Source organism: Pyrgilauda ruficollis, unplaced genomic scaffold (assembly GCF_017590135.1).
Source record: "Pyrgilauda ruficollis isolate IOZ18807 unplaced genomic scaffold, ASM1759013v1 scaffold3, whole genome shotgun sequence".
NCBI lineage: Eukaryota > Metazoa > Chordata > Aves > Passeriformes > Passeridae > Pyrgilauda > Pyrgilauda ruficollis.
The window spans coordinates 22,038,061-22,063,316 of record NW_024524377.1 but is presented as its reverse complement, the minus strand read 5'-3'; the positions used below and the strand labels follow the sequence as shown (position 1 = coordinate 22,063,316).

General features: G+C 36.3%; 1 protein-coding gene across 3 annotated transcripts in view; it reads left to right on the top strand.

Moving 5' to 3' along the window:
- PDE1A (phosphodiesterase 1A) overlaps window positions 1–25,256 on the top strand; it is a 130,351-nt gene that overhangs the window by 49,624 nt on the left and 55,471 nt on the right. For all 3 annotated transcript variants that reach the window (XR_005955564.1, XR_005955563.1, XM_041472848.1), the window contains exons 2-7: window positions 5,543–5,656; window positions 16,205–16,387; window positions 16,837–16,903; window positions 17,814–17,930; window positions 19,847–19,987; window positions 24,995–25,095. Coding sequence is in view for 1 of the 3 variants with exons in the window: in XM_041472848.1 (XP_041328782.1) it covers window positions 5,543–5,656; window positions 16,205–16,387; window positions 16,837–16,903; window positions 17,814–17,930; window positions 19,847–19,987; window positions 24,995–25,095 (723 nt within the window). In the remaining 2 variants the exon portion in view is untranslated. The remainder of the gene's footprint in view (window positions 1–5,542; window positions 5,657–16,204; window positions 16,388–16,836; window positions 16,904–17,813; window positions 17,931–19,846; window positions 19,988–24,994; window positions 25,096–25,256) is intronic.

The window sequence follows — 25,256 nt, the reverse complement described above, 5'->3', positions numbered from 1 at the left end:
ATTGGAATTTGGGCAGTTCATATAGGGATTTGGAATTGTTGGATATTGACCCTTTTTAAGAGCATTCATGTTTGAGTGAGGATGTAACTTCTGCCTTGGAAAGCTGAGGAACTCCTGAGTGAGTGCTTTCTACAGGTGAAAATTATTCAGCTGATTCTTATGAGAATGACTACAGGCAGCAAAACTGGTTTGTGGTTTTAATTACAGATAGCTTTAGAGGAAAATATTCCCCTTCTCCAAAGTTTTGAAAAGCTAGTGGTGTTTAACTATCCGTATTGCCCTCGTCTTCTTTAATTTTAATTTCACATTACATATCAATCCATTTTTACTTTGTGATGTTCATTTAGAGGATCGAATCACTTTTATAATAAAGTTGACAATAATCCACTTAATTTTATTGTTCAATATTAAATAGCCCAAACAGAACATGAAACATTTGTTTACAGAAAAAATGATCTTTTTTCTGTCCTTAGACTTTTTCACACATTGTCACAATTGTCACAGCTGGGCTTTTCTTAATTAGTCATGGGAAGATAATGATTTACAACTTGGAGTTGATCTAAACAACACAGATAATTGTTTGTACAGGACTGTGAATATGAATATCAATAATAATTTCTCTTTAATTGACAATAGCATGTGTTTATTATTTTCAAAGAATTACCTATGTGTTCATTCTTCAACAGTGACTTTCACTAATTTCAAAATGTAGAAGGAAGCAAGGTTAGTTTACAGTTTACTTTTTACAGTTTATTTCACTTCCCCTTTAATGGATCTGTGGCAAAAGCCAGCTTTTTTTTTTTTTTTTTTTTTTTTTTTTTTTTTTTTTTTTTTTTTTTTTTTTTTGTTCAAAGTTTCCAAAACAGTTTTAAGTGAAGTCCAGATGTGTAAGTTAGAAAGCTGCTTCTCTGCAAAACTCAGTGGTGAGGAAAATAAAGGCAGTTTAGGGAAAGCAGGCAGAGGGTCTTTTTCTCAGGTTCAGAAGTTAACTTCAGGCTCAATTTTCGTCTTCTGGTTCTTAAAGACTCTTAAGCTGGGCCTTTAGCACTGATTTATTCTCAGTGATTACTAGTAATTTATTTTACCTTGGAAATAAAAATGGCAGTTTAATCTGAATTTGAAATTGTCCAACTTGTCTGCCTATCTACTTTAAAATATCCCTTCTTAAGTAAAGTCATCCTCGCACCTTTCTTTGTTAGCAATTCAGCCTGTGTTTAGGACAGTTATTCAGTATCTCCAAACATACTTCTCTCATTGGACTTTCCTTGGTTCCACAGAAAAGAAGACTTTCTCGTGAGGACATTGCAAAAAGTCATATTTGATCACCGATTCCTCACCTTTTAAAAATGTTTCTTCTTTTTCCTTTTTGTAGTAACTGAAAATGTCATAGGAAGCTTTTTGAAATAACATCATAATATCACAAAAGCTATCCTCAGTTAATTTGGTATAACCCCAGAAAGTTACAATAGATTTAACAAAACTTTAGTTCAAACATGGGAGAATTTTAGTGGGGAAATTGGAAACAAGTGAGTTGTGGTTTTGATATTCTTAATCAAGAAATGCTTCCCAGTAAAATCCTTGCTTCCTCTGATTTTCCTGTGTTGCTGGGAGGGCCTCAACGATTTTTGCCCACAGCTGGACAGTGGCATCAGCTGCACAGAGAGGTGAGCACTGGGGACACACGGGCCCCAGTGGCATCACAGCCATATTATTGAAGAGAGATGGGAGCAGAGTGCATTTGGATTGTCCACAAGAGCATTAATCCCACAGCACTGTTAATGATGTTTACCCAAGATGACAGAAGATGGTTCTCCACCCACTCCCTTTATTAATTGCAGATGTCTCTTTCTCCCTTGTAAACTGGGGTTTTATAAGTTTTATAATGCAGTTTTCAGGTGTCCTCAGATACATAATCCTTTTTTCATGCTTTTTATCACATTAGTTCTGCATACAATTTTCTTTGCATCTTAAACCAGTTCAAATAGTCCTTTTTTCTCTTTCACAAAATAGCTCCTCCAGTTTTTTCTCTTTGCTGTCTATTATTTCTTAGTAGCACAGTTCACAGTCTGGGTGTGAATACAATTACTTCCAGTTTTAAGTAACACTTCAGGTTTTCAAATAGTATTTCTAATGTTCATTTTCAATTTATGACAATTAAAAGAAAACAAACAAATAAAAATCCTTGCAGTGCAGCTGAAGAAATAATTATTTTTATATTACTTTTACTTGTCCTTTTCAAAAGTTTCTTTGTCTTGTGCAATGGTGGACTGTGGGTGTGTCAACACTTGTTGCTTAGTCTTATAAATTAATTTTTTGCTAAATTATTAGTTTCATTATGAAATGTCAGCTCCTAAGCTCTGTGGCTATTCACTTTAATGCAGAAGACACTGACTATGTTCAGACCATTCATATACTGCTATAACCCACTTATGCTGTATTGGAAGTCAGTTTTTCTGACTTCTGGGGTAAATTTCATTAGTGTCACATGACACGTGTCTGATCAGTGACAAAATGGAAGGATTTTATTGCTGTGTCTAGCTTCCTAGTGGGAAGTTGTACCATAGACAGAGGCAATTTTTTCTTGGAACAGCAAAGTTTGGGCATGCAGGTTGCCACAAAGGACATTCCAGTTAGATGTTATGAAAACATGAAGCACCATGAGGCTGATTGACCATTTAAACTCGTTTTTCCAAGGGTTTTTGAAATCTCCATGCATTCAAAGCTTGAGCAGAAATACCTGTCAGTAATTTTGCCTAACTTTGAAGTTATACCTATCTTTGAGATTAGCCCTGTCTTGAGCAAGAGCTTGTACCAGGTGGAGGTCCCTTCCAGCCAAAGTATCTCTTGATTCTATGATAGATCTGCACTGGGTCAGCCAAGGACTCCTGAGGACATCTTCACAAAGTGTCATGCATGAGATAAAGTCACTTGTGTCCTTCTGTGAATCTGCAATATCTTCAGCATCACTTCAAATTTGCCTGAGCAGTGTTTCCAAATCATCTGGTGTGTTATTGCGTTCTGCATTCCTCCTGGAACGTGAACTATACCCACAGGGCAAGTCACACCTGTGCAGCAAGATCATTGTGGCTTAAAGGCTCCCTCAGGGGCTCATTTCCACCTACAAGCATAAAAATTATTCCAAATACCTGTCATCTGATCTATTGCCTCAGATAGTGAGGAACCACTGGAAATGGTAGGATTTGAAGCAGTTTTAGGCTGATACTGTTCTAGCAGAGCCTGGCCCCCTGTTGTGCAGTGTTAAAATTTATTTTTGTGTATTTGAAAACAAGTTTTCAAATTTATTTATGCTCCCACTTTGGAAAGTGTGATTTGGAGATGTGCTCAGTCAAATATGGAGGGAGCAGTGGAAGTGACAGAAACACCCTACAGCTATTTGCAAGCAGTGGCGCTGATGCTGCCAGACCCACCTGGGCATTTTGGCATTGGTGCTTAGGAGGGGCTGCGTGTGTGTGTTTGTGAGCAGTACTGAGGAGCACAAACCCCGGGAGATAAGTGTGTTGTGTTCTGGGAGATGTCTGTGAATAACCTTCTTCAGCTACAGGTAGCTGTGAAGTGGAAGAAGTGACGTACTGGAAACGTCTCCCATGCATATGGTTATTTCTGTGTAGGAGATGAGCTCCCAGAGTATTTCATCTGCCCACTTAATTTCTCTGAGAAAATTTTTTAACACTACGTTTTCCATTCCACTGATATGCAATGCACTGTGTAAAATGCCAAGTAAATATGGTTGCATGTGCTAGGCTAATTTGAATTGAATTAAGACTTTAGAGAACTGAGGAGGTTGGTCTTAAAACTCTGTTTACTAAAATTATCTTTACACATTTGAACATGATTGTACTTAGACCAAAGAAATATGTAGAAAAACATGAAAATGATTTTATGATAGAACAGTACTTTCCACATTTATGAATTTTTTTTTCAAATATCACTGTAATTTTGTTATTTATATATTTTAATTAGGTCCAAGGAAATATTGCTTGCACACAATGAAAATAATATATAGTGTATCTGTATGTATGAAATATATTATTACCACAGAATCACAGAGTAAGGTCAGTTGGGACACACAAGGGTTATTGAGTCCAGTTCATGGCCCTGCACAGGACATCCCCAAGAGTCACGTCATGTGCCTGAGTGTGTTGTCCAAACACTTCTTGAACTCTGCCAGGCTTGGTGCTGGGACTATTTCCCTGGGCAGCCGATTCCAGTGCCCAAACACTCTCTGGTTTAAGAATCTTTATGGTATCCAACCTAAACCTCCCCTGACAACTTCAGGCCATTCCCTTGGGTCCTGTCCCTGTCACCACAGAAGAGATCAGTGCCTGTCCCTCCTCTTTCCCTCATGAGGAAGTTGTAACTGCAGTGAGGTGTCCCCTCAGTCTTCTCTTCATGTAACGTTTGCATATTTTATGTATGCTGGTGCATGCCATAAATATGATCTTTTTCTGAAGGTAGTCGTCCTAATGCTGAATCAATTTCACTGCACTTTTTATCTAAATGCTCATTTCACAATTTTTCCTGCACATAAAGATTATTTAATGGAAGTTATGTAACAATAATGATATATCCTTAGTTAAAGAAAACTTTATCTTATATGATTCAAAACCATAGATTATTTCTATTCAGAGATATAGCACAGAAAGAAGGAAAATACCTATACTTTAAGCATCCATTTAGTCATACCTCTGTACTTTTACTGATAAGGTTTTCATTTCACTCCAGTGCTTTATCTACTCTGTATGGTTAAATTGAGCAGTGTCAGAAGAGTCATCAGAGTTTAGAAAAAATCTAGTATTCAAGGAGTGTATCTGTGGAAGTATGTTGCTGTAGACATGAGTTAATGCATTACAAAATCCCCTTTGGGCGTATCCTTGTTTGTACTGTAAAACAAAGTCCTCAAAACTAAAAGTTTAAAGCACATTTGGGACTTATTTGGATTTTTCTACTGCTATGGGCACTGCCTTTCCTCTGGTATAATGATGAATTTGTTATAAGCACAGACACAACAGACTTCCATATTATCTCACACTAATAAGAATACAAATTCTGTAGCAAAAACATGCTAGAGGCCTAAATAAAAACTAAAGACATTTAAGTGAAGCAAAATCTGCATACTGTGGTTATAAAAATATAATTAACCACCTAAGTATGGAAAAAGTATAGCAAGACAACACACTAGTTTAATTTTTATTTATTTTTTTAAATTGGAGACTGAGGCATAATAATAATGTCACAAATGAATAGGAAATTGCTTTGATGATGGTTAAAACGTCCTCTCTGACTTTCTGGAATATAGAAGCCATTTTTTAGTACACCTTATGAATATAGCAAGCTATAAAAGTATAAAACCAGTCAGTGTTAAGTGCATTCTAAAGCCAGATTTTCTTAAACCAAGACTAGAGATGGAGTGGTGGTCCTTGGCTCTACATTGTTTTGTTGGTTCCAATGTTTCAATTAGAAAATGAAGACACTAAACTTGATAGAATTATCACACTGTTTTGTTTTTTTTTTTTTTTCACAGATTAAGATGCTTGGTAAAGCAGCTGGAGAAAGGTGACATTAATGTGGTGGACTTAAAAAAGAATATTGAATATGCAGCATCTGTGCTGGAGGCAGTTTATATTGATGAAACCAGGTAAGTCTGAGGGAAAAACGAAATGAAAGAATGTTGCAAATTGTATTTTAGAAATTTGGTCTTTGCATGCAATTGTCACTGACATGAGCTGAAGGTCTGTGCACATCAGAAGAAGCGTGTGGAGCTCTTGGGTCTTTTATGACAAAGTTAAAGCAAGTAAGATTCCAAAGGTCAGATGTAACTGTTGTCTGGAAAGAAATGCTCACAGAAATGAGTCAGAATAGCTGGTCAGTAAATACACAAATAAATGAAAAGCTGTGATTTATTTTATAGCATTTGATGCCTAGTTTCTGTTTATTGTTGGTAGTATTACTGGCAATCATGTGGGTTAATTCCAAGTAAAATAGAAGTTCTAAGAATTTGGTTTCTTGAAAGAGTTTTAAGATATGGACTGTATTGAAATTAGCTGGATAACTTACTGGTTTTCTTTCTGCATGTTGGCCTTTCTAATTTTTTTCTAAGCAAAATGGTCTTGCAAAGATGTCTGTCCAAACTTCCTTGGTATCACTGGAATGTGCATGTATGCCTCTGTACTACATTTGAGAATTATTTCATGCACCTAACACCCTCTCTGTGCGTGTGTCCTCCCCTTGCAAATCTGCATAGCTGACCACTGGTTATTACAGAGATAAACCCCTGGTTATTCCTCCATACACCTCCCAAACACTGGGATTAAATGGGTGTAGTATTCATAGCTCTGTCTGAGCAGTAGTTCCAGGGAAAATAAATTGAGATTTACTTAGTTTCTAAACTGAGGCAGCTTCTGTGGAAATGAATCGTAGTGTCACAATGAGGAATCCAATCTTTCTGGCTCTGTGAGGGAATATCAAGACAAATAGCAGGCATTTTATGCTCAGAGAAAAGAGCTAACACTGACAATACATAGGCTCTGGCAGCAACAGGTGCATTGCTTCTGCTGTAAGCAAATCTTTAAATTAGCTAAGTGCCCTCACAGAATTTGACAGCAAGATTATTAAACTCCCCAAAAGAAAAACATATGTAATTTTATAGTGATTTGCAAGATTTTTACAGTCCTCTGTTTATTTTCTTAATCCTAGGATCACTATGTCCTCCTAATGGTGACTATTTTCAAAAATTCTACTTCAGTGTATCAATAAAGTTTTTCTTTTCTGGAGCTCACTGCACAGTGATATTAATTTATTGCATGCAGTATTTTACAGAATATTCTGACTTTTCACTGTACAACGTCAGGATATACTTGAGACAGGTGTCTTGTTTTGCTCTTATTTATTGAATACTTGTGTTCACCAAAGAAACTTGAGAGTTTGTGGACCTACCAAATTTTAGTAGCATTCCTTATATAGATTTGCATTAAGCATACATTTTATGTATATCTTTCTGTACATATATATATATTTATGAAGTATAAACCAAATTCTGCTATAAACAGTAGTTAAAAGTGAGACTATAATGAAACCTACTTTTCTACTTTTATTCTTTTAATTTTAGTGGTTCACTATTGTACCTCTATATTGTTCCTTTTGTTTTACAGTATTGGATTTTGGTTTTAATTTATCTTCCTTGGGCTAATGTAGTCATAATGAAATTCAGAATCAATATGATGAGTTTTTTTAATCTGATGGTTTTTTTGTTAATTTTATCCTAGAAATGTAGACTGACCCTCCACATCTTAGTTGGACAATGTTATGTATGGACCCATTTTAAGTTTTGACACTTCCCCATTAAAAACAGTTGTAAATGCTAATCTGTAAAATTTGCAATTTAGTAACAATTGTAAATTGTAAATTTATTGCAAGGCTGGGAAACACCGTAGTTGCCACTGGTACTTTCATAATATACTCTTTTCATGGCAAGCTGCAAAGATAATTATGTTTTAAATAGCATGGCCATTATTTCGTAATCTAAGTCACTCAAAAATATAAGCACACAAAGAAGGTCTTGAGTTCCTGGGAAGCCAATCCTTAAGGAACAAAGCAGTGTATCACTGAGTCAAATGGAGTTAGCTGAGTTAGCTTGTGTGGTTGCATTTGTCCTTGTTCCCACCAAAGAATACAGGTTCTTTGTCTTGCAAAGAGCTACTTCTATGGGAGTCGGGAGTTAATTGCACTCATTAGTAGATTAGAAATAATAGTTTAGATCATAAGCAAAAGGGCCTGTTCCTGCTGAGCCTGAACATGCAATTTTATACATCTCAAAATTCAAATAACTTTAGTAAGTTTCTTTACGTATGAATTGCTGTTCAGTGTCTGCAACTCTTGTGAAAATACCCATGCTTTCTGTTTTAAGTCCAGTATTGATCCCTGGATTTTGTCCTGATGAATTTATTGACCCATTGCTAAAGTATCCAAGCAGAGGAAGACCTCAGCTTCAATCATCAATCTAAAATTGTCCTGCTTGTGGTGTTCTCTTCTTCCCCACTTTTCTGGGCAACAGACCTCAATATCAGCTGAGGGAAAAGTCATTTAAATATCTCTATAGACAGGAATAACAACCTCTACAGATTAGGAATAGCGATAAACAGAGAGTTTGTTACTTGAGTCCTCTTAACTCATCTTTCTGTTCTGATAGATATTCTATGAAACAGGATAATAAAATGCTCCTGTCAGTGGTCCCTCATCTACTGCTGAAGGACTTTCTGCAATTCTTTACAGGCACCGAGAAGAAAAAAAACCAAAAAGAACAGTCAAAACTAAGGTCAATAAAGAGGTCCAAGTATGACATATCTCACAGCACTTGGTCAGTAATGTGGCCAAGGATCAAGGAAGAGCCTTGTCTGTTCCACAGCTCCAGCAAACCACCACTACTTAAAAAATAAATCTCTGGCATTATTCTGGCAAAACCACTTTACTCTTTATAAGCCTGAGGGTTTTTTTCAGTGAGCAGTTCCAATTTCTTCCAGTAGAAGATGCCCATTTTCCTCCCATATGCCATTACTTCACTTGAATTTCTTGAAAAGCCTGTATCATTTTATAAAGTTGTGTGTGAACATGGAAGAACATTCAGACATGTATGTTGATGGCCTCTTGAATCTTTATTTAAAGTGCAACAATCAGGTTCAAATAGCTGGAGAATTCACACAATTTAACAGAGGATGAAACATTTTTTTCAGGTCCCCTGACTTTCCCTTTGTCTGCTCCTGTGTTTCTTTACACTATAGCCATTTATCTGAGCATTTTTTGTAACAATTTGCCAATACTCATTTCCATTCTTGAGCTTTCTAAAACTCTGTGGATTGGGTTAGGGCAAAAGCAAGGAAACAAAACAACAGATTTTATTTATGAAGTTCTGAGAGTAGTCTTCTTAGAAACAGGGATAGACACTAGGGATAACCTTCCAAAATGAGGAAAAATTGGTTTGGAGCAGTGACTGTCAATATCTCTAAAAAAGGTTCTGAGCTGATGGAAAGTTGGAAAGCCCAGACATCAGCATCAAGTAAGTGCTGCTTTCTTAGGAGCTCCATTATCTGTGGCCCTAAGTCACTCAATTAGTTTGTTTAACAAGCTCCTTTTTGACTGCTGCATCTTTCAGTGTGGCACCAAATTCTTCCTTGAAAGAGATCAAACACTCTGGTAGCTGAAGCTGAGGTTCATCATCAGCTGAAAATAACCAGGAGACTCTCACAGTTCCAGCCCCTCAGCAGATTTGCTCTGTGGAAGAAGTTCAAACTTAATGGGTATTATAAATAATTCTGACAAATCTTGCAGAATTTTCTCCATTAGTACCTGCCACTTGGCTCAAGGCAATGGAAGAAGGATATTTAGAGTCAAACAGGAAATAAATAAAGCCTGATCATTCAGTCACGACAGCTGTTCCGTTCCTTGTAAATGCAGCTCTCCATTCATGCTAACTGAAAAGAAAATAAGTAAAATAAAATCTAGATAAGAATTACAAGATGAAAGGGAAAAAATGTATTCCAAATCTAAATAGTAATAATATTAATAATAATAATAAATCCTTATTGTGGAGACTACTTTTATGCTGTTCTGCATAAAATCAGAATAGTTTATTCCAATTATGTTTTATTTTTATATGCCTTAGTGTGTTAGAAAATATACTTGATTTCAGGAGGATATTTATCTGTGCAGTTGCAGTTCCATACAGGGTTTTTATTTATTTCAGATTATATAGTGCCCTTTTAATAAGGCTTTAACTACTTGAGAACTTTTGACTTAGAAGAGACTGCATATCTGTAATGCATGAAGCAGCTCTGTATTATATAGCTGACAGGATTTTTTAGCATCTTTGATTCAACAAGGCATAATAACAAATACAGGTTCATGAAGAAAAAGGTAATGTCATTAAGGGTGACACTGTAGCAATATATATTTGTCTGAGAGCTCTGGAAATAATATTTCAATGACACTACAATGGCCGACACAGTTCTCTATAAAAAGCTCTTATTTAGGAAAAAAAAAAGTACACATTGTGATATGTTTAATGTTAGCTAAAAAGGAGGTAATTGAACCTGGACTTTGTGACTGCTGTTGTAATAAACAGCTTGGACCAAACTGAATTTCCAGTGTACTACTCCAGCAATGCTCCAAATACTTCTGTGGTTTTGGGACTTAAACAGGGACAAATGCATCCTCAGATTCTGGGCAAAAAGGAAATAGTTTAAATTGCAAGATAAAGAGCTTTGTTATTTTGTCTCACCAAAAGTCTGTGGTACCCTTCAAGCACACCACAGAAATATCTGTGACAGGAATATGCATGTGTGTGTCTTTGCCATGTGAGGTCCAAGGAAGCAGGAAGGAACAATGCTCAGCTGGATCCTGGTGCTCCCAGAGCTGTGTGTTGTGGAAGTGGGAATGGAGCTTAGCAACAGCCCAACAAGTAAATGAAACTCTTCTGTTTCCTGGAGATTCTGAGGTGAAGGATGGTCAGTATAGCCTGTTCTTGGGCAGCTTTCAGTTTGCATGTTGCAAGCTGGAGAAGGCTGTTCCTGGTATTTTCAAGTTTTTCAGTACTGCAGCAGAACCCAGGTGCATGGCAGCTGCTCTGTCATAGGCTAAGAATTAATAGCTCAAAAAAAAAAAAAAAAAACACCAAAAAAACCCTGGGATGCTACTTACTTGGTAACCCTGTGCTTTCTTTCACACTCTTCCAGCCATCAACACGTTTAGGAGCTACCTGTTTTAAATGAGAGCCAAAGTGAGTGAAGGACCCTCTTATGTTTCTTATAGTATAGAATTCTCCTGAGCTGTATTTTAGTATCAACATTGTAAGGCTCTAAGCTGGCAGGAAACTCACGGCAGGAAGCTGTTCCTTGATATTGCAGGACCACTGGCACTCTGTTCTCACCTGCAGCACACCAGATGGAGCTGACTCTGAGTCACAGGGTTTCACTGGCTGTAAGGAAGTGGTTATGGAAGGAATTGTGCCAATTCAGACACCAATAGCTATTCAGGGATACCAGCAGAGATGGTCACACTGGCAAAGTGTCTTTGATGGTGCAAGGTTGACAAACTTAAATTTTCTTACATCAAAGCGATGTACTTATTTTTAAAAACTTTTAAAAACATTTATTCTCAATCTCAATCTGAAAAGACAGATTAATTTGCTCATTTTTACATGAAGGTGAATGTTTCATTCACAGAACAGTAGGGCATTCAGTCAATGATGTAATTTATTTTGAATGATCTAGAACATAATTCTCCTGAAAATTACCATTTTGGGAAAAATCTGTGAATATTAAAGAACATAATCTGCCTAATGCCAAGGATAGAACAAGTGGAATGGGCTGCTCTATTTGGTAATTATTTACCAGATGAAAAATATGGTCTGTGATTCCTCTCTCAGCTGGCCTAGCTGGGGAGATATTTGAAGAGTCAATTATTTAAGCATGAAGTTAAATTTTAATCTTGAATACTCAGTCAAGTTTTTTGAGTGTGTATTGCTGTCCTCCATAGCCAACCCATGGTTAAATGTACTTTGCCTGAACAAAAAAATGTACCATTTGAAGTGAATCATTCAGTTTATCCACTAAGGGAATCTACAATTGATACTTTTGCAAAAGCTGCTATTGAGAAAAAGCTTATTGTGTTGAGATTAATTCAGTACATTCCACCCTTATAAAAGCTTAAAATAAGCCTTTGAAATCTTTTGTACTAAGCTAATGTGATTTGCTTTTGGGGTTTTTTGTGGTTTTTTTTCTGAGAGGAAAGTTTACAAGAGCATTCAAGTTGTATAAAAAAAATGCATTTAAAATCACTGAAAAGCTATTAAATTCTGACTAAGCTTCTCACTTGAGTTAAGCTATTTAATAAATGGCCAGCATCCCTTTTCCAAAATTATTGAATTTTTCTGTTTCAAGGTTTTTGCTGTTAATTTATTTCTAAGTCATGCCCTGAATTAGTGCTTGCCCTATAGAACTCCCAGTACACTATATCAAAGAGAAAGGAAAGGAAAAATAATAGAAAAGACACTGTCTCACATCTGTACTCTGAAAAATGATATTTTTTAATCATGGTTATCCTGAGCCAAACCATAAGATTGATGTTAGCCTTTGGTAATATCTCTGCATTTCTGAATAGGCAGTACATATCAACAAGTGAAAATTTCATTAACAGTGGTCCTTCCTACATTGCTTCTCTTCTGTTGTAATTCCTGCATTTATTCCAAATTATTTTCTGTTTATTTTAATTAATTGCTAATTCTTCATATGTGGACAATTCTTCTAAGAATGTGCTAATTTTGTGACTGCAACATGTTGGTAAAATCAAAATTTCCTTTGGAAAGACCTTTATGTACTAAAAATGTCCCTCATTCATTTTTGCAGTTTGTTTATCCTTATTTGGAGTCAAGAGAACCTTTTAGTGGATGTAAGAGGAAGTTGTAATGGACTATTGAGGATGGAAATATTGATTGAATATATTGAATCATGCTTATTCTGGACGATAGGGAGATAATAGAACTAAATAATTGGTAAAAATGTGAACTGACTATACTGTAAACTCTTCTGCATTCTAGACTTAGGAGAGGTCTAGAATTCACTCTTAAGGGTTTGATTAATTTACTAATTGGCAAAGAACTAGTACCACCTTCTCAAGCTCTTCTCTGGAAATCTTCCACTACCTCTGTTAGGCGGTATGACTGATCAACAAAGATGGAAATTTTTTCCCCATAGCCATTATCTAATTTTAATTTTTTTCATTTTCTTTTCTTTCTTCTCCTCTGTAGTATATCTGATATATTCCTAAGGGAAAAGAAATACACTTCTGACTAGTGCATTACTATATTTAAAATTCTGATTAAATGAAAAGAGAGCTAGAAATTATCACTACTTGAATTTTGAAAAATTATTCTTGGCAAAAAACACAGTACTGCGACAAGAAGATCAGGTTATTAGTTACTATGACTGCAGTATTAATTGATTGCTAAGCTGAAATGCCAAGGGCCATGTCTTACTTATTCCCACAACTGTCAATGAAAGTTCTACTCATGGAATGAATAGAATTAAATAACCCAAGCCTCCCCCTCTCCTTCCCACGCATATCTCTTCCTCGTATTGCATCTACTTAACAGGCTGATGATATATGAGCAAAATAAGTGTATGTAACCCTGAAATTCTGATTATGTGTTGAAAAAAAAAAGTATTTTCTGTGGCACATTTTAGTAGAGCTCTTTTTGTTGTTTTGTTTTTTAGCATTTCAGGGTGTTCCTTTGCTTATGGAAGAAAAATTAAAATGTGTGCCTTGGCATCTATTATTATAATTATGTAATTCAGTTGGGATATTTGAGTTCATGCCTCCTGGTTCAATGAAATTTATCTCAGCCGAGTTTTACTTAAGACTGATTGTGGAACAACTATCTAGCTTTAAAGTGCCCACAATCTCTGATCTTCAGACTGGTTGATTTTGAGGATGAGGCAATGGGCCTTGTAGTCACTCCATTCCAAATACTCACTAAGCCAAAGGCTGTAGCCTTGTGTTTGACAGCTATAGTCACGTCTATTACTTTTTCCATTAATTTTTCCATGAAATTTTTGAACCAGTGTAGCAGTTTACATGTTTTGAAATGTCACAAAATTTTATTACGGTTTACAAATTATATTTTGCAATTTATAATTACGAGTTACATTGCAAAATCTTGCAAAAAACCTCTGTAATATTTCATATGAAGTTAAGTGGTTTGAATGCGTGCCTTTATTTTGAACCTGTCATTTGATTTCATTTGATCTTCATCTTTTTTTAAAAGGCATAGAATGCTAGAATGGGTTTGAATGAGATGAATGACTAGCCTTTGTTTCCATTAGGCACCTGAAAGCAAAAATCCTTTTTGAGAAGTTATTAATCTTATGTGGTGAGGGATCTGTAAGGTTTTGTGCTTGCAAATTAATTCTGTGTTGCGGTTGCTTTTTTAGATATTTAAGTTAGGAGCAGAGCCACTGAAACTCTCTCCCCCTGGCAAGTTGTTCAGCCATCTCTCATCAGAGAGAAGTGGCCTCATGAAAATTACAGATAAATGAACACTTATTTCAAATACTATTTTCTCTGTTCCATCTTCATGAAGTAACTCCTGCTTAATGTCATTTACAGACTGAATAGTCCTCCTACTTTACAGATGAATGGTTGAAAAGATTAGAGAGACTGCAGTGTGTCTTGCTAGTCTTAATTTGTACTCCAGTGGCTCATATCTGCAGAGCTCAGAGCTTGATCCCAAATTTAGATCTGCATCTCATCATAGCAAAGTGATGTAGAACCCTGCTTCCTGCTGCACAGGTGATGTGGAATATCCTGGCTGCAAGCTCTGAGGTAGCCTGATGCCCGTGGTCCTCTAACTGCAGGAATATTTGCATCTCATTTGAATAAAAGTTGGAATAGTTACAAAAATACGTTTTAGGGATTGTAAGGTTTTTTCCTTGTTAGACTAAAAACATATCAAATGTCAAATATTCCTCAGAAATATAAATGTACTGATTTCTCCAGGAATATTTAATGAGTTAGACTAGTACGGATTTAAGTGGACTATAACATAGGTTTTAGTGTAGGCAACAAAGCCAATTTGACCTTTGGCCAGCCTCAGCCTTGCTTCAGTTTTGCAAGATAATTTGCTCAAATCCTTCCCTCCACACAAGTCCTGCTCTTCCAAATTAAGTTTCTGATTTTTGGCTGTTGTCCCACTGTCAGAAAATTTCATAATCCTTGTTCATCCTGCTCTTCTTGTGCTCCATGTTAAAGAATCTTCCTAGTCTGATAATTCTATGCCTCTGAAAAATAGAAATTTTCCTACTGTTCTTTCAGTAAACTGGGGAAGGATGAGGGGTGCATTTATATTTTTTTTAAGCCCAGTTGAATAATCTCACAAAATATCAGCCAAATGGGATGCTGAAACTGAGCACAAATATGCTATGCTCACTGCTCACCAATAATTTATATGATTCTTCTGACATGCTTCCTATTACTATAATCCCTCAGATAGCATTAAATTTATGTGGAGATTCTTTTGAACTATACCACACTCAGGCTTTCCTTCCTCATCCATGTTTCAGAAAGGCAGCACTAGAGAAATAGACCTATGTAATCAAATAATGCCTGCAATTCAATTGGTACCACTTGCAAGAAAATATGCTGTGCACATATTCAGGTCACCCTAACTCTGGGGTTTCTTGCATAACTGAATGAAGGGAAAATTGATATCAGACTAAATAAGGGATTTGTTTCCTGGAAACCCCAGCACTCTGAGTGATAAGGGCAAATAACTGCAAGAAAAAAAAATTTATAGAAGTGTGGGACAGAAGTGTTGCGTCTGTTTAAAGAGAGTATTTAGTTAAAAGTTTCTTCTAAGTAAACTGATGACCTCTATTTCTCTTTTGCTGAAGTTTCTTTTTAATACTTCTATTTTGCAAGAGCTATATAAAACTTTTCTAGCTTTTTGAATTGCTAACAACTGTGAAAGCTGACTTGAAATGCAATCTTTTATAATATCTTTACTGCTATGACTTTGTTACCCTGCCTTCAATAGGAATACAGATCTCTATGTAGAAGGAATTAATTCTCTTCAATAAAAGAATTCAGTCACTTTAATGCTTTTATTGTGCTGCAATAGCAGGATGAGCATGTGTACAAGGTGTTAACTGACATGCATGCATCACATCATTGCTGTGTAGCATCTTTTACTTTTGCATGTAAGTATCAAAACTCTTCTTGTACCATTTGGGACAGATCAATAGACCAATGGTGCTCTCACTTACAGCAGCAACCCTGCTGATAATTCTGTCAGTTACTGATTTAGAGGTCTTGGGATTTTATAGCTCATGATTACATTTCAATCCACCACTGCTCTGACAACTTAGTAGAAAAATCTTTTCTTGTCTTCAGTTGAATAAATTGCATTTTATTGTCTTTTACCTTCTGAAACATGAGCAGTGGGAGAGAGCTGATATCTGCTGTGCACAGCTTCCCCTTGCTGTCAGTCCATCTGCCAGAGAAGACATTTAGTGATCTGCCGAGTTGGTCCTACAGTCAACCTAAGCTCCTCTTAAATCAAGTTTTAACTGTTCACCTATGAGTACTCCTCTTGTTAGGTCCAAGGTCTTTTGGTTACCTTGTATTAATTATTTTGTAGGAAACTTTTGGACACTGAAGATGAACTCTCTGACATCCAGTCGGATTCGGTCCCGCTGGAAGTGCGGGACTGGTTAGCTTCTACATTCACGAGAGAAATGGGAATAGTGAAGAGGAGACCTGAGGAAAAACCCAAATTCCGAAGCATTGTGCATGCTGTACAGGCTGGGATTTTTGTAGAAAGGTGAGAGCTTTGTTTTCTTATTACTGTAAGCACTGCATTTAACCACAGTGTCTGCCATCCTTTAAATGGTGGGATGAACCCAGAGCAAATCTTTGAGCCAGAATGTATGCTTCAATTTCTGCAGCCACTCCATTTTTCTATACAGAATTCCAGATGAAACCTCAATCTGTAAAATCTCCTAAACATTGGAAAATTCTGGTGTTGAATTCAATGTCTTTGTAACTTCTACACTAAATCATACCAAAGATTGTTCTAACGTTAAAGAGTAATATACTTGCAAAGGGGTTTGCCTCATAACTTCATAAACGATTACATAAATCTTTGGGGTCAGACCATTAAGTAGATTCATGTTACTTTGCAAACTCTGAAAGAAAAATTTAAAAAAGATAAATTGTTCCAGTATGTTTTTAAAGAAATGTTATTTCTTAATATTTTATTTGTTCTTTTAGGATGTACCGAAAAACTTCAAGCATGGTTGGTTTGGCTTATCCAGCAGAAGTGATAGTCACATTTAAGGTGAAAGAAGTTTAATCATTGTAGAATTTGAATGTATTTGCACTTATGTTTAGTGACTTTTAGGGTCAAATTAATATTATTCTACTGAACGTACCCTAGTCATAGTACTACAGAACTGAGCACAAAGTACAGAGAAACTAATAGTTTAGAATTCAGAAATAACATATTATTCTGATCAATTCTGATTTAATTTAGAGCCTATTAGAGTAATAGAATGAAATTTGTATAGAAGTTTTTATAGAAATGTGAGACAGTTTTATCAGCTCCCAGTGGTATCGTAATCGCGTCTCAGACAGCAGCATTTGTTTCCTTTTTAGGAAAGAAAAAGGAGATACTATTGGGATAGAGCTAACAAAAGAAGCTGAAGCTTATGGAACAAGTACAGCATTTGCTGTATATTTAAAGTATTAGTCTAGTTCAGCGAAAAGATGATCTTTTATAGTAAGCTGAGTTCCTATGTCTATGAATGCAATTACAAACTGGGATTTCTTGAGAATTAAGTACCTCCACTTTTCCCCTGAAAGCCAAACAATTGTATTATTCTTGAATTGCTTCATGTTTAATGACATCAGTGTTGATGACATTGCATAATAGCCTGTTTGAAGGCTGGTATTCAGAGTAGCTCCATGAGGCTGTATAGACAATTTGTACTGAGAAAATTAAACGTGGAAGTTTGGTTCAAAGCATGCAAAGTGGCCTTGGTCATGTTGCAAGTATTTTATTTATAACTGACACAATTGTTTTCATCATTAATATTGTAGTAGCCATTAATGTGTTATCCACATTAGGAATTTGAAAGAGTTGGGTAATAAAACCACCAAACTCTCCCTGTTCCCTCTAGATACTAGCAAATGGATGGAAATGTAATGGTTTTCTGGTTTTTGTTGCTTTGCTTTTCCCTCATCTACAGGATGTTGATAAGTGGTCTTTTGACGTATTTGCCCTTAATGAAGCAAGTGGAGAGCACAGCCTGAAATTTATGATGTATGAGCTGTTAACCCGATATGACCTTTTGAGCCGTTTCAAGGTCAGGAACTAACCACAAATAAAAATATGTATGCAAAAATATGTGTGCAAAAATACATGTGTCCAGTTTAAAATACAAGAAAACCAGCATTGAAGTGCTTTTTATCGTACAATGCAGTGTAGAATTTCAAAGAATGTGGCAAATGAAATATTGTGAAATGCCAATAGTTCTACCAAATTAAATTCACCCAGAACATGCAAATTTTTCTGCAACCCAAAAGAATGGAAAGTTGTGTAGATCCCTGCCATGTCATTTGTGTTATATAAATAGATTACGTACAAAGACTATTTACTCAGCAGGTCTGAACCAGTGTCCCACCTTTATAGACCAAAAATTACTAAAAAGGCAAAAAACCATAGTTAGTCCTAAATACTTTTTTCATGGTCTGAATCATGCTGTGTTGATCACCATTGTGCAGGGGTTTCAGCTGAACCTTCCTCTCGTAAACAACATGGGGGGATATATATAAAGAGAAAAATTGCTTTTCCAAGGTGTTTGTAGGGTTTTTCAATAAAATATAGAGTTCTTATAGCCATCTTTGAAAGGCTGAGATAAAAAATTGATAAAAATGATAAATTTGTTGTTATAGTACTGAATGATAGTTTTCTTATAGTTTCAAAATCTCTTCGCTGCAAAAACTTTGTGTTCCTTTTGAAGAGGCTGTCTTATCCTGAAGTTTATTGAATATTTTAATTTTAGGCTGGCAACCCAGCTTTTCCCAACAGGCTTTATTTGCTTGAAGTCAGAACCACACCAGGACCACCATTATAACACAGACATGAAGTACACAATGCTACTGGCAGAGAGGGCTAAAGCCCATTCTTAGTCCCATTGTTTATGTTTCAGGGGTTTTAAATAAATAAAAAAATTATTAAGCGATATGTAATTTCATTAAATGGGTGAAGTGGTTTACCCCCAGGCAGCAAATAAGCACACACTGCCACTTACTTGCTCACTCCTCTCCCCAGAAGGATGGGGGAAAGAGAATTGGAGGCGTAAAAGTGAGAAAACTTGTGGGTTGAGAGATGTACAGTTTAATAATGGTGGTGATAATAATAATATAGAAAATTAATATTGAAGAGAGAAAGCAAACCCAAGAAGCAAGGCTGCAAATGAAAGCAGTTGCTCAGCAGCAGCAGCTGAGTGCTGCCCAGGCAGTCCCCAGGCAGCAGTGCCCAGCCAGGCTCCCCAGCCCGGGGCTGCTGACCGTGAGGCCGAGTGGAGCATCATCCATCCCCTGGGTCAGCAGGGCCAGCTGTCCCAGCTGTTCCCTTCCCACCTTCTTGTGCACCCCAGGCTACCCAGTGGTGGGTGGGATGGGGAGCACAAAAGGCCTTGACTCTGTGCAGACGCTGCTCAGCAGTAACTAAAACATCCTGGAGTTATCAGCTCTGTTTACAGCACAAATCCAAAACATTGACCCATACCAGTCCCTATGAAGGAAATTAACTCCATCCCTGACAAAAACAGTACAATGCAAAAGTAAGTGGGACCAGATAGTACCTGTACTTCATACATTGTCTGGAGGAAGGAAAGTTGTATTATGACATTAAAGCAAACAAGCAAGGTAAAATAGTGAAGAAAAGGAGATAATCCTATTGTTAGACTCCTATCTGTCATGCCTGTGTTATACATGCAACCTCTGCATCCCTGGTGCAGACAAATATGCCTTCAAAACCATTTGGTTGATAGCTCTGCAGTGTCTTGTGCATGGTGTATGAAGAGAGATACAACATCTACAGAAATTGTGTGGAGACTCACTGGTTCATGTATGATATCAGACCTTTACATTTTAAATTTTTCTTTTATTGTCTGCCCACTAGATCCCATGGCAACTTGTGATTCATTTATTGCATGCTTGACTTTGCAGATGTTGCTGGAGAAAAACAATTTTTTTAATGTTTTCTTGTCTGTAGATCCCTGTTCCAAATCTTATTTCTTTTGCTGAAGCTCTTGAAGTTGGTTACAGCAAATACAAAAATCCCTATCACAATTTGATCCATGCAGCTGATGTTACTCAAACTGTGCATTACATAATGATTCACACTGGCATCATGGTAAGAAGTATTGTGAAATTCAATTTCTTTTCTCAGACTCTGCTGTTTTGAATAAATGTGTACATGTTTCTTTTCCAATGGAAAAAGCTCAGTTGAAAATTTTGCAGAGAGAAATTCAAGATCTGCTGTTCAGGCTGTGAACTTTATTTCGTTTTAACAGTTCTTCCAGGCTGAACTTCTCTCAATGCAGAGGGAAAATGAAGAAAAAAAAAATCCTTAAATAATTTTTGCTTTTCATCGCCTGGATTTAGGTATTTTATATCATAGTTAATGAGATAGATTTGCAGGAGTGGGCAGGTGAGAATTTTACTTTCACATCAGAGCATGGGAGGTGTGATCAGGCAAGGAAGCTTTAGTATCTGCAGAGGTCCTGGCTGTTGAAAAATGTACTGAATCAGTGCAGGCTTAGAATTATATCATCATGGAATGGCTTGGGTTGGAAGGGACCTTAAAGACAACTCAGTTCCACCCCCCCTGCCATAGGCAAGGACACCTTCCTGTAGACCAGGCTGCTCAAGGCCCCATCCAGCCTGGCCTTAAACTCTGAAACTGCTTTTTCTTTCAGTTTTTAACCTTTTTTAGCACTGCTTTTGTATACTCTATATGCCTATGGTAGGCAGGCTATTGCATTTGCCTTGAAATATCACAATATTTTAAATTATTTATTTGGGAACTGAAATGAATCCGTGCAAGCATTTTTATTTCTTAACATTTATCTTAAATTAAATACCAGCAGTGGAATTATCCTCACTATCAGCTTGCTAAGCAAAAGTAAATACTGACTGAAAGAAAATGGAAATTGCTGTCAATGGCTTTTGATAATTTGTCTTCACTGTGAATACAGTTGTTTAAAAAAAACCCAGCAAACCAAAAAAACAAACAACAAATGAAACAGCTGGGAAGAAATAGTGTCTGATTTCTGTTTGCAGAGCTGTGAAACAATTCCAGAAGACTTTGGAAATAAAAAAATTTTGAACTGACTCTGGGTGGTTTTGCTCCTATATATATACACAATAAATGACAGTCAATCACTTATGTTAAGCCTTTTCTCCCTTAAATGCCCTTGGATTCAGGGTGGGCAAGGAAAGGTCCCCAGGCATTGCATGTTTCTATTCTACTGTTTGAAGGAAGTATTTTGCTTGTAAGTGTTTAAAGCTGTATTTTAACTCTAATACTACTTCATAAGTGAAGCTTGGAGTCTTCACCAGCCAAGATTCTTTTTCAGATTGAGAAGCTTTCTTGAGAAAGCACTTCCATATCAGACTGAAGTAGAGGCTAGACAGCTCTTGCCAAGAGGAGTCCAAACCAAAGTTGTTGTATACAATATTCACCTATCAAAATAATATTTTAGTAAAAGAAAATTCTTGAAGATATTAGATTAATTGCAGGAGTTAAGTGATATGAGCAATGTCTTTGTTGCAGGTATACACCTGGATCAGGAACTTACCAGGAGGAAAATCCTTTTTTTTAAAAGGATTTTAAACATCTCTCAGACCCATTGTATCTGCCCCTCTGCCCTTAAAAAAAAAAAACCAACAAAAAAAAACCAAAAAAACCAAAAAACCAACATTCAGATTTTCCTTGTGATGCCAGGACATAGTTCTAACTTCCAGAGCTGTACTGGTAATTTTGGGATGTTTAGCCATTGCTTAAACCACTTTGAAAGACACTGTTTATCTCTGAACACTGAACAAAGGAATTTGCTTCATATTTGAATGCACATGAGTGTGAGAAATAACCAGCACAAGTATTACAGTATTAGCATCTTAACCTTCTAACTGCCTTAATCATGTGTCCAAATCACATTATTTGGACATCTATTTTCAAAAAAGTTTAGACTTTACTGCTGCAAAATCTCATTAATGTTGCCATGCTACTACAAAATATTTCTATAAAATTAGTCCAAGTTTAATTCACATTTTAATTGCCAAAATATGATATTGAATTGTGATATTTCTCTGCCTGTGGCAGGGCGCATTGGAGCTCGATGATCTTTAAGGTCCCTTCTAACCCTAACCATTCTATGATTCTCTGGTGCTGTGATACTGGAAAGTTCTTGGAAAGAAATCTAACTAGGACACCACTTAGTCAAGAGTGCCTTCAAAGAGATGTACTTGCCAGGCAGAAGGAACATTTATGGAAATCAGTGTTTGAAAGAGGGCCTAGTGATTCTGCAGCTTGCAAAGTATTTCTCTCCCAAATGTCACTTGCAATTTGAGAAAGCATCAGTATCATGAAAATGTTCTATTTAACTTGTTGAATTTTTTTTCCCGTTGCCTGGTTAACCCTCCAGTACCCTACTCAATAACAATTTGGAGTTTGCTTCTCAAGCCAACAGTTTACAGACATGTTCATTGTAGTCCTTTTTTTAAGCTCTGTTCTATTTTTAGTACCTGGATAAGAGTAAATATGATGCAATTCTAGATCAAATTCCTGTGGTTTTTTGTTTGTTTGTGTTTTTATTTTTCTCCAGATTGGTTTGCAATTTGAGGTTTTTCTGCTTTCATTTTCTCTTAAGGACCTGGTATTAATTCCAAATCTTGCAGAGTTGCTATCTTCCTTATTTATTTCTGAAACACATACTGAAGCAAATGTTTCCAAAAGCTGGGGTTTGGGAAATCTTTTGCACAATTCCTGTTGTTGAGGTCATATGTTTTGTACCTTTTATAGGAAGCTGGAAAACAGCCGTATTTCCACATTTGCCAAAAAAATTTGGCCAATCAGAGTTGATGCTCCTCCACAAACCCCTAGAGAGATTCTGGTGAAGAATAAGACATATACAGAGCTGCTGTTAAAGGAATAAAATAATTATTATATTTTTCAAATTTTCTGTCTATCTAAAGAAAGAAGATCCAGCCACCTCAGCTCAATGTGTTAGAATGTTAAGTATCACAGATGGCAGACAGTCTATTAACCTTCCCAAGAGACTAAATCCCAGATGATGCAACTGAAATGTATAAGTCAAGCTTGCATTTATGAAGTTTTCATCTTTATAAAGGTTTAAGAATCCGAGTCCCAGGGAATACATCTTGTAAAGAACTTTTGAGTCATCGATCATCTTCCCACCATCCCTTTTCTCCTCCCACGTACCTGTATTGCTCAAAGTAAAGGAAAAAATGCCTTTACTGCCAATAACTGCATTGTGAGACTCCATTTCTTACTCAGTTTTTAATCCATCACTATAAAAAAAAAAAGTTTCAAACAGAACTCGTAAGTTGAAATGTATCTATTTACATATAAGCAATACATAATACTTCCATAGAAAACATAATTTATATTATCGATGACACCCACAAGACATAGTATCTTTCAGGAGGGAAGCATGTTTCAGCTCTTCTCAGTCTTGCAGACCCCCAGATACTTGTTTTTCCCTCTCCCTTTCAAAACACTCTTATTAACTGTCTCTGTAAGAGTATTTTTCTACTTCCTTAGAAATCCTTTAGCTAAAGTAGTTCTCTGGGTTCTCTGATTTGATTACTGGTCTCAATTTTGACTATATTAGTGTGTGTATAATACTTGCTCTTCTCTCTTACTGTATGAAGTCTCTGTGTAGACCATAGATACTGTCTGTGAGGAATGTTCTTCTGCTTATGAATGCATTGTCTAGCAACTACTTTACTTGCTACAAAAGCTGACCTTTGAAAAGGCATCTTAAAGAAAAGTTTATGTTTAGCTTTTGCTACACTTTCTGTGTTTCTGTTCTGTTTGGTATGTTGAAAACATTGTGAGAGCCAGGACTGGTCATGGCCTGGTTTCTTGTGACACACATGTGACACAATGATGAAGGTCATTGTTTCCATTTTTAGAACTGCTTACAGTACATTCTCATTCCTCTGTCTGTGACCTTTCCAAGCCTATACTGCTTCACCAACAGCCAGTGCTTGTTCCTTGGCAGCCCTATTGTGTCACTGAATGACCTATTTAATTATTATCACATTGCTAATGAATCTTGACTCTTTCCTTTCTTTTTCTTTGGAAGAAGAACTACTATTGGCTACTTTTATTACATCTGGCAACTTATGCATTTCATATCCATTCATACACACACATGCACATTCATATGTGCATATTGGGGTGTGTGAAGTTGAGATCATTCTTTGATCCTTTAGTACAGAAGCTTACTTGTACACCAAAACCACCTGAAATATGTGTGGAAATGCGTGATTAGCATTTGACTTAATCAGTCCTATGACTGTGGGGGTTAATTATCATATGATTTTTCTGCCCCCATCTTTAGATGGAGTAAGTTTTCTCCTCAAGAACTTTTTGTCATTCAAGAAATAGGACTTTAAAGAAGATAACAGAGGTTATTTTACAAACTGTGCAATACAGAACAGCCTCATTTAGCAAGAGTTATAAAAGGGCTCAAAACTCCAGGGTCTGCATTATTTTGTATACATGACCTATATTACCTTTTGTACTGTGTAACTGCATACTAGCCTTCTGCACTTTTTAAATTTGTTTTATTTTCATCAGTACAAAGTACGATAAAATTTAGAGCAGAAAAATCTCCCATGGGTCTAATTTTAGTGCTATGTACACTGGTAAAATAGAGATAATGCTAATTTTGTATCTTCAGTTCACAATTAGCTGTACATATAGTTTACTAAAAGACAAACTATAACCTAAACTTCATATAAGGTTTTTTTAGATTAATATACTGTAATTTGGCAAGTGCCACATGTGAGCTAACAGAGTAGATACTCAAAGGAGTTGCAAAGTGAACTGTGTAATTCTTTTGATAACTTCTTATATTTTTGGTTGCCAATATTTACTTTGCTAGTGACCATAAGGATGGTAACTCAGTCTCAGAGAAATCATAAATACAAAGACTTACTTTATTGTATACTACTGAAGTGTTATGGATATATAGCTATCTGGAGTAAGAGAAATGTTTATTTAAGTTGAAGTAATGCACTGAAGGTAAAACATTTTCAGTACTGTAGGGTTTAAACTGAATTAGGCTATTATTGAAAATGTGACTATGATTTGTTTTTCATTTACCAGCACTGGCTCACAGAACTGGAAATTTTAGCAATGATCTTTGCAGCTGCCGTCCATGACTATGAACATACTGGGACCACAAACAATTTTCATATTCAGACAAGGTAAGTGATGCGGTCTCCTAAGAGTCATACCTGGAATTTGCAGTTCCTTCGGTTCATTGCTGAACTGCTTCATAACTCTTTATAATAAAGCCAGGAAGCAGCCAGATCAGTCTTGGTTTTACAAATTGCTTCATCAACTTCTGTCCAGTTAATGGGATCAG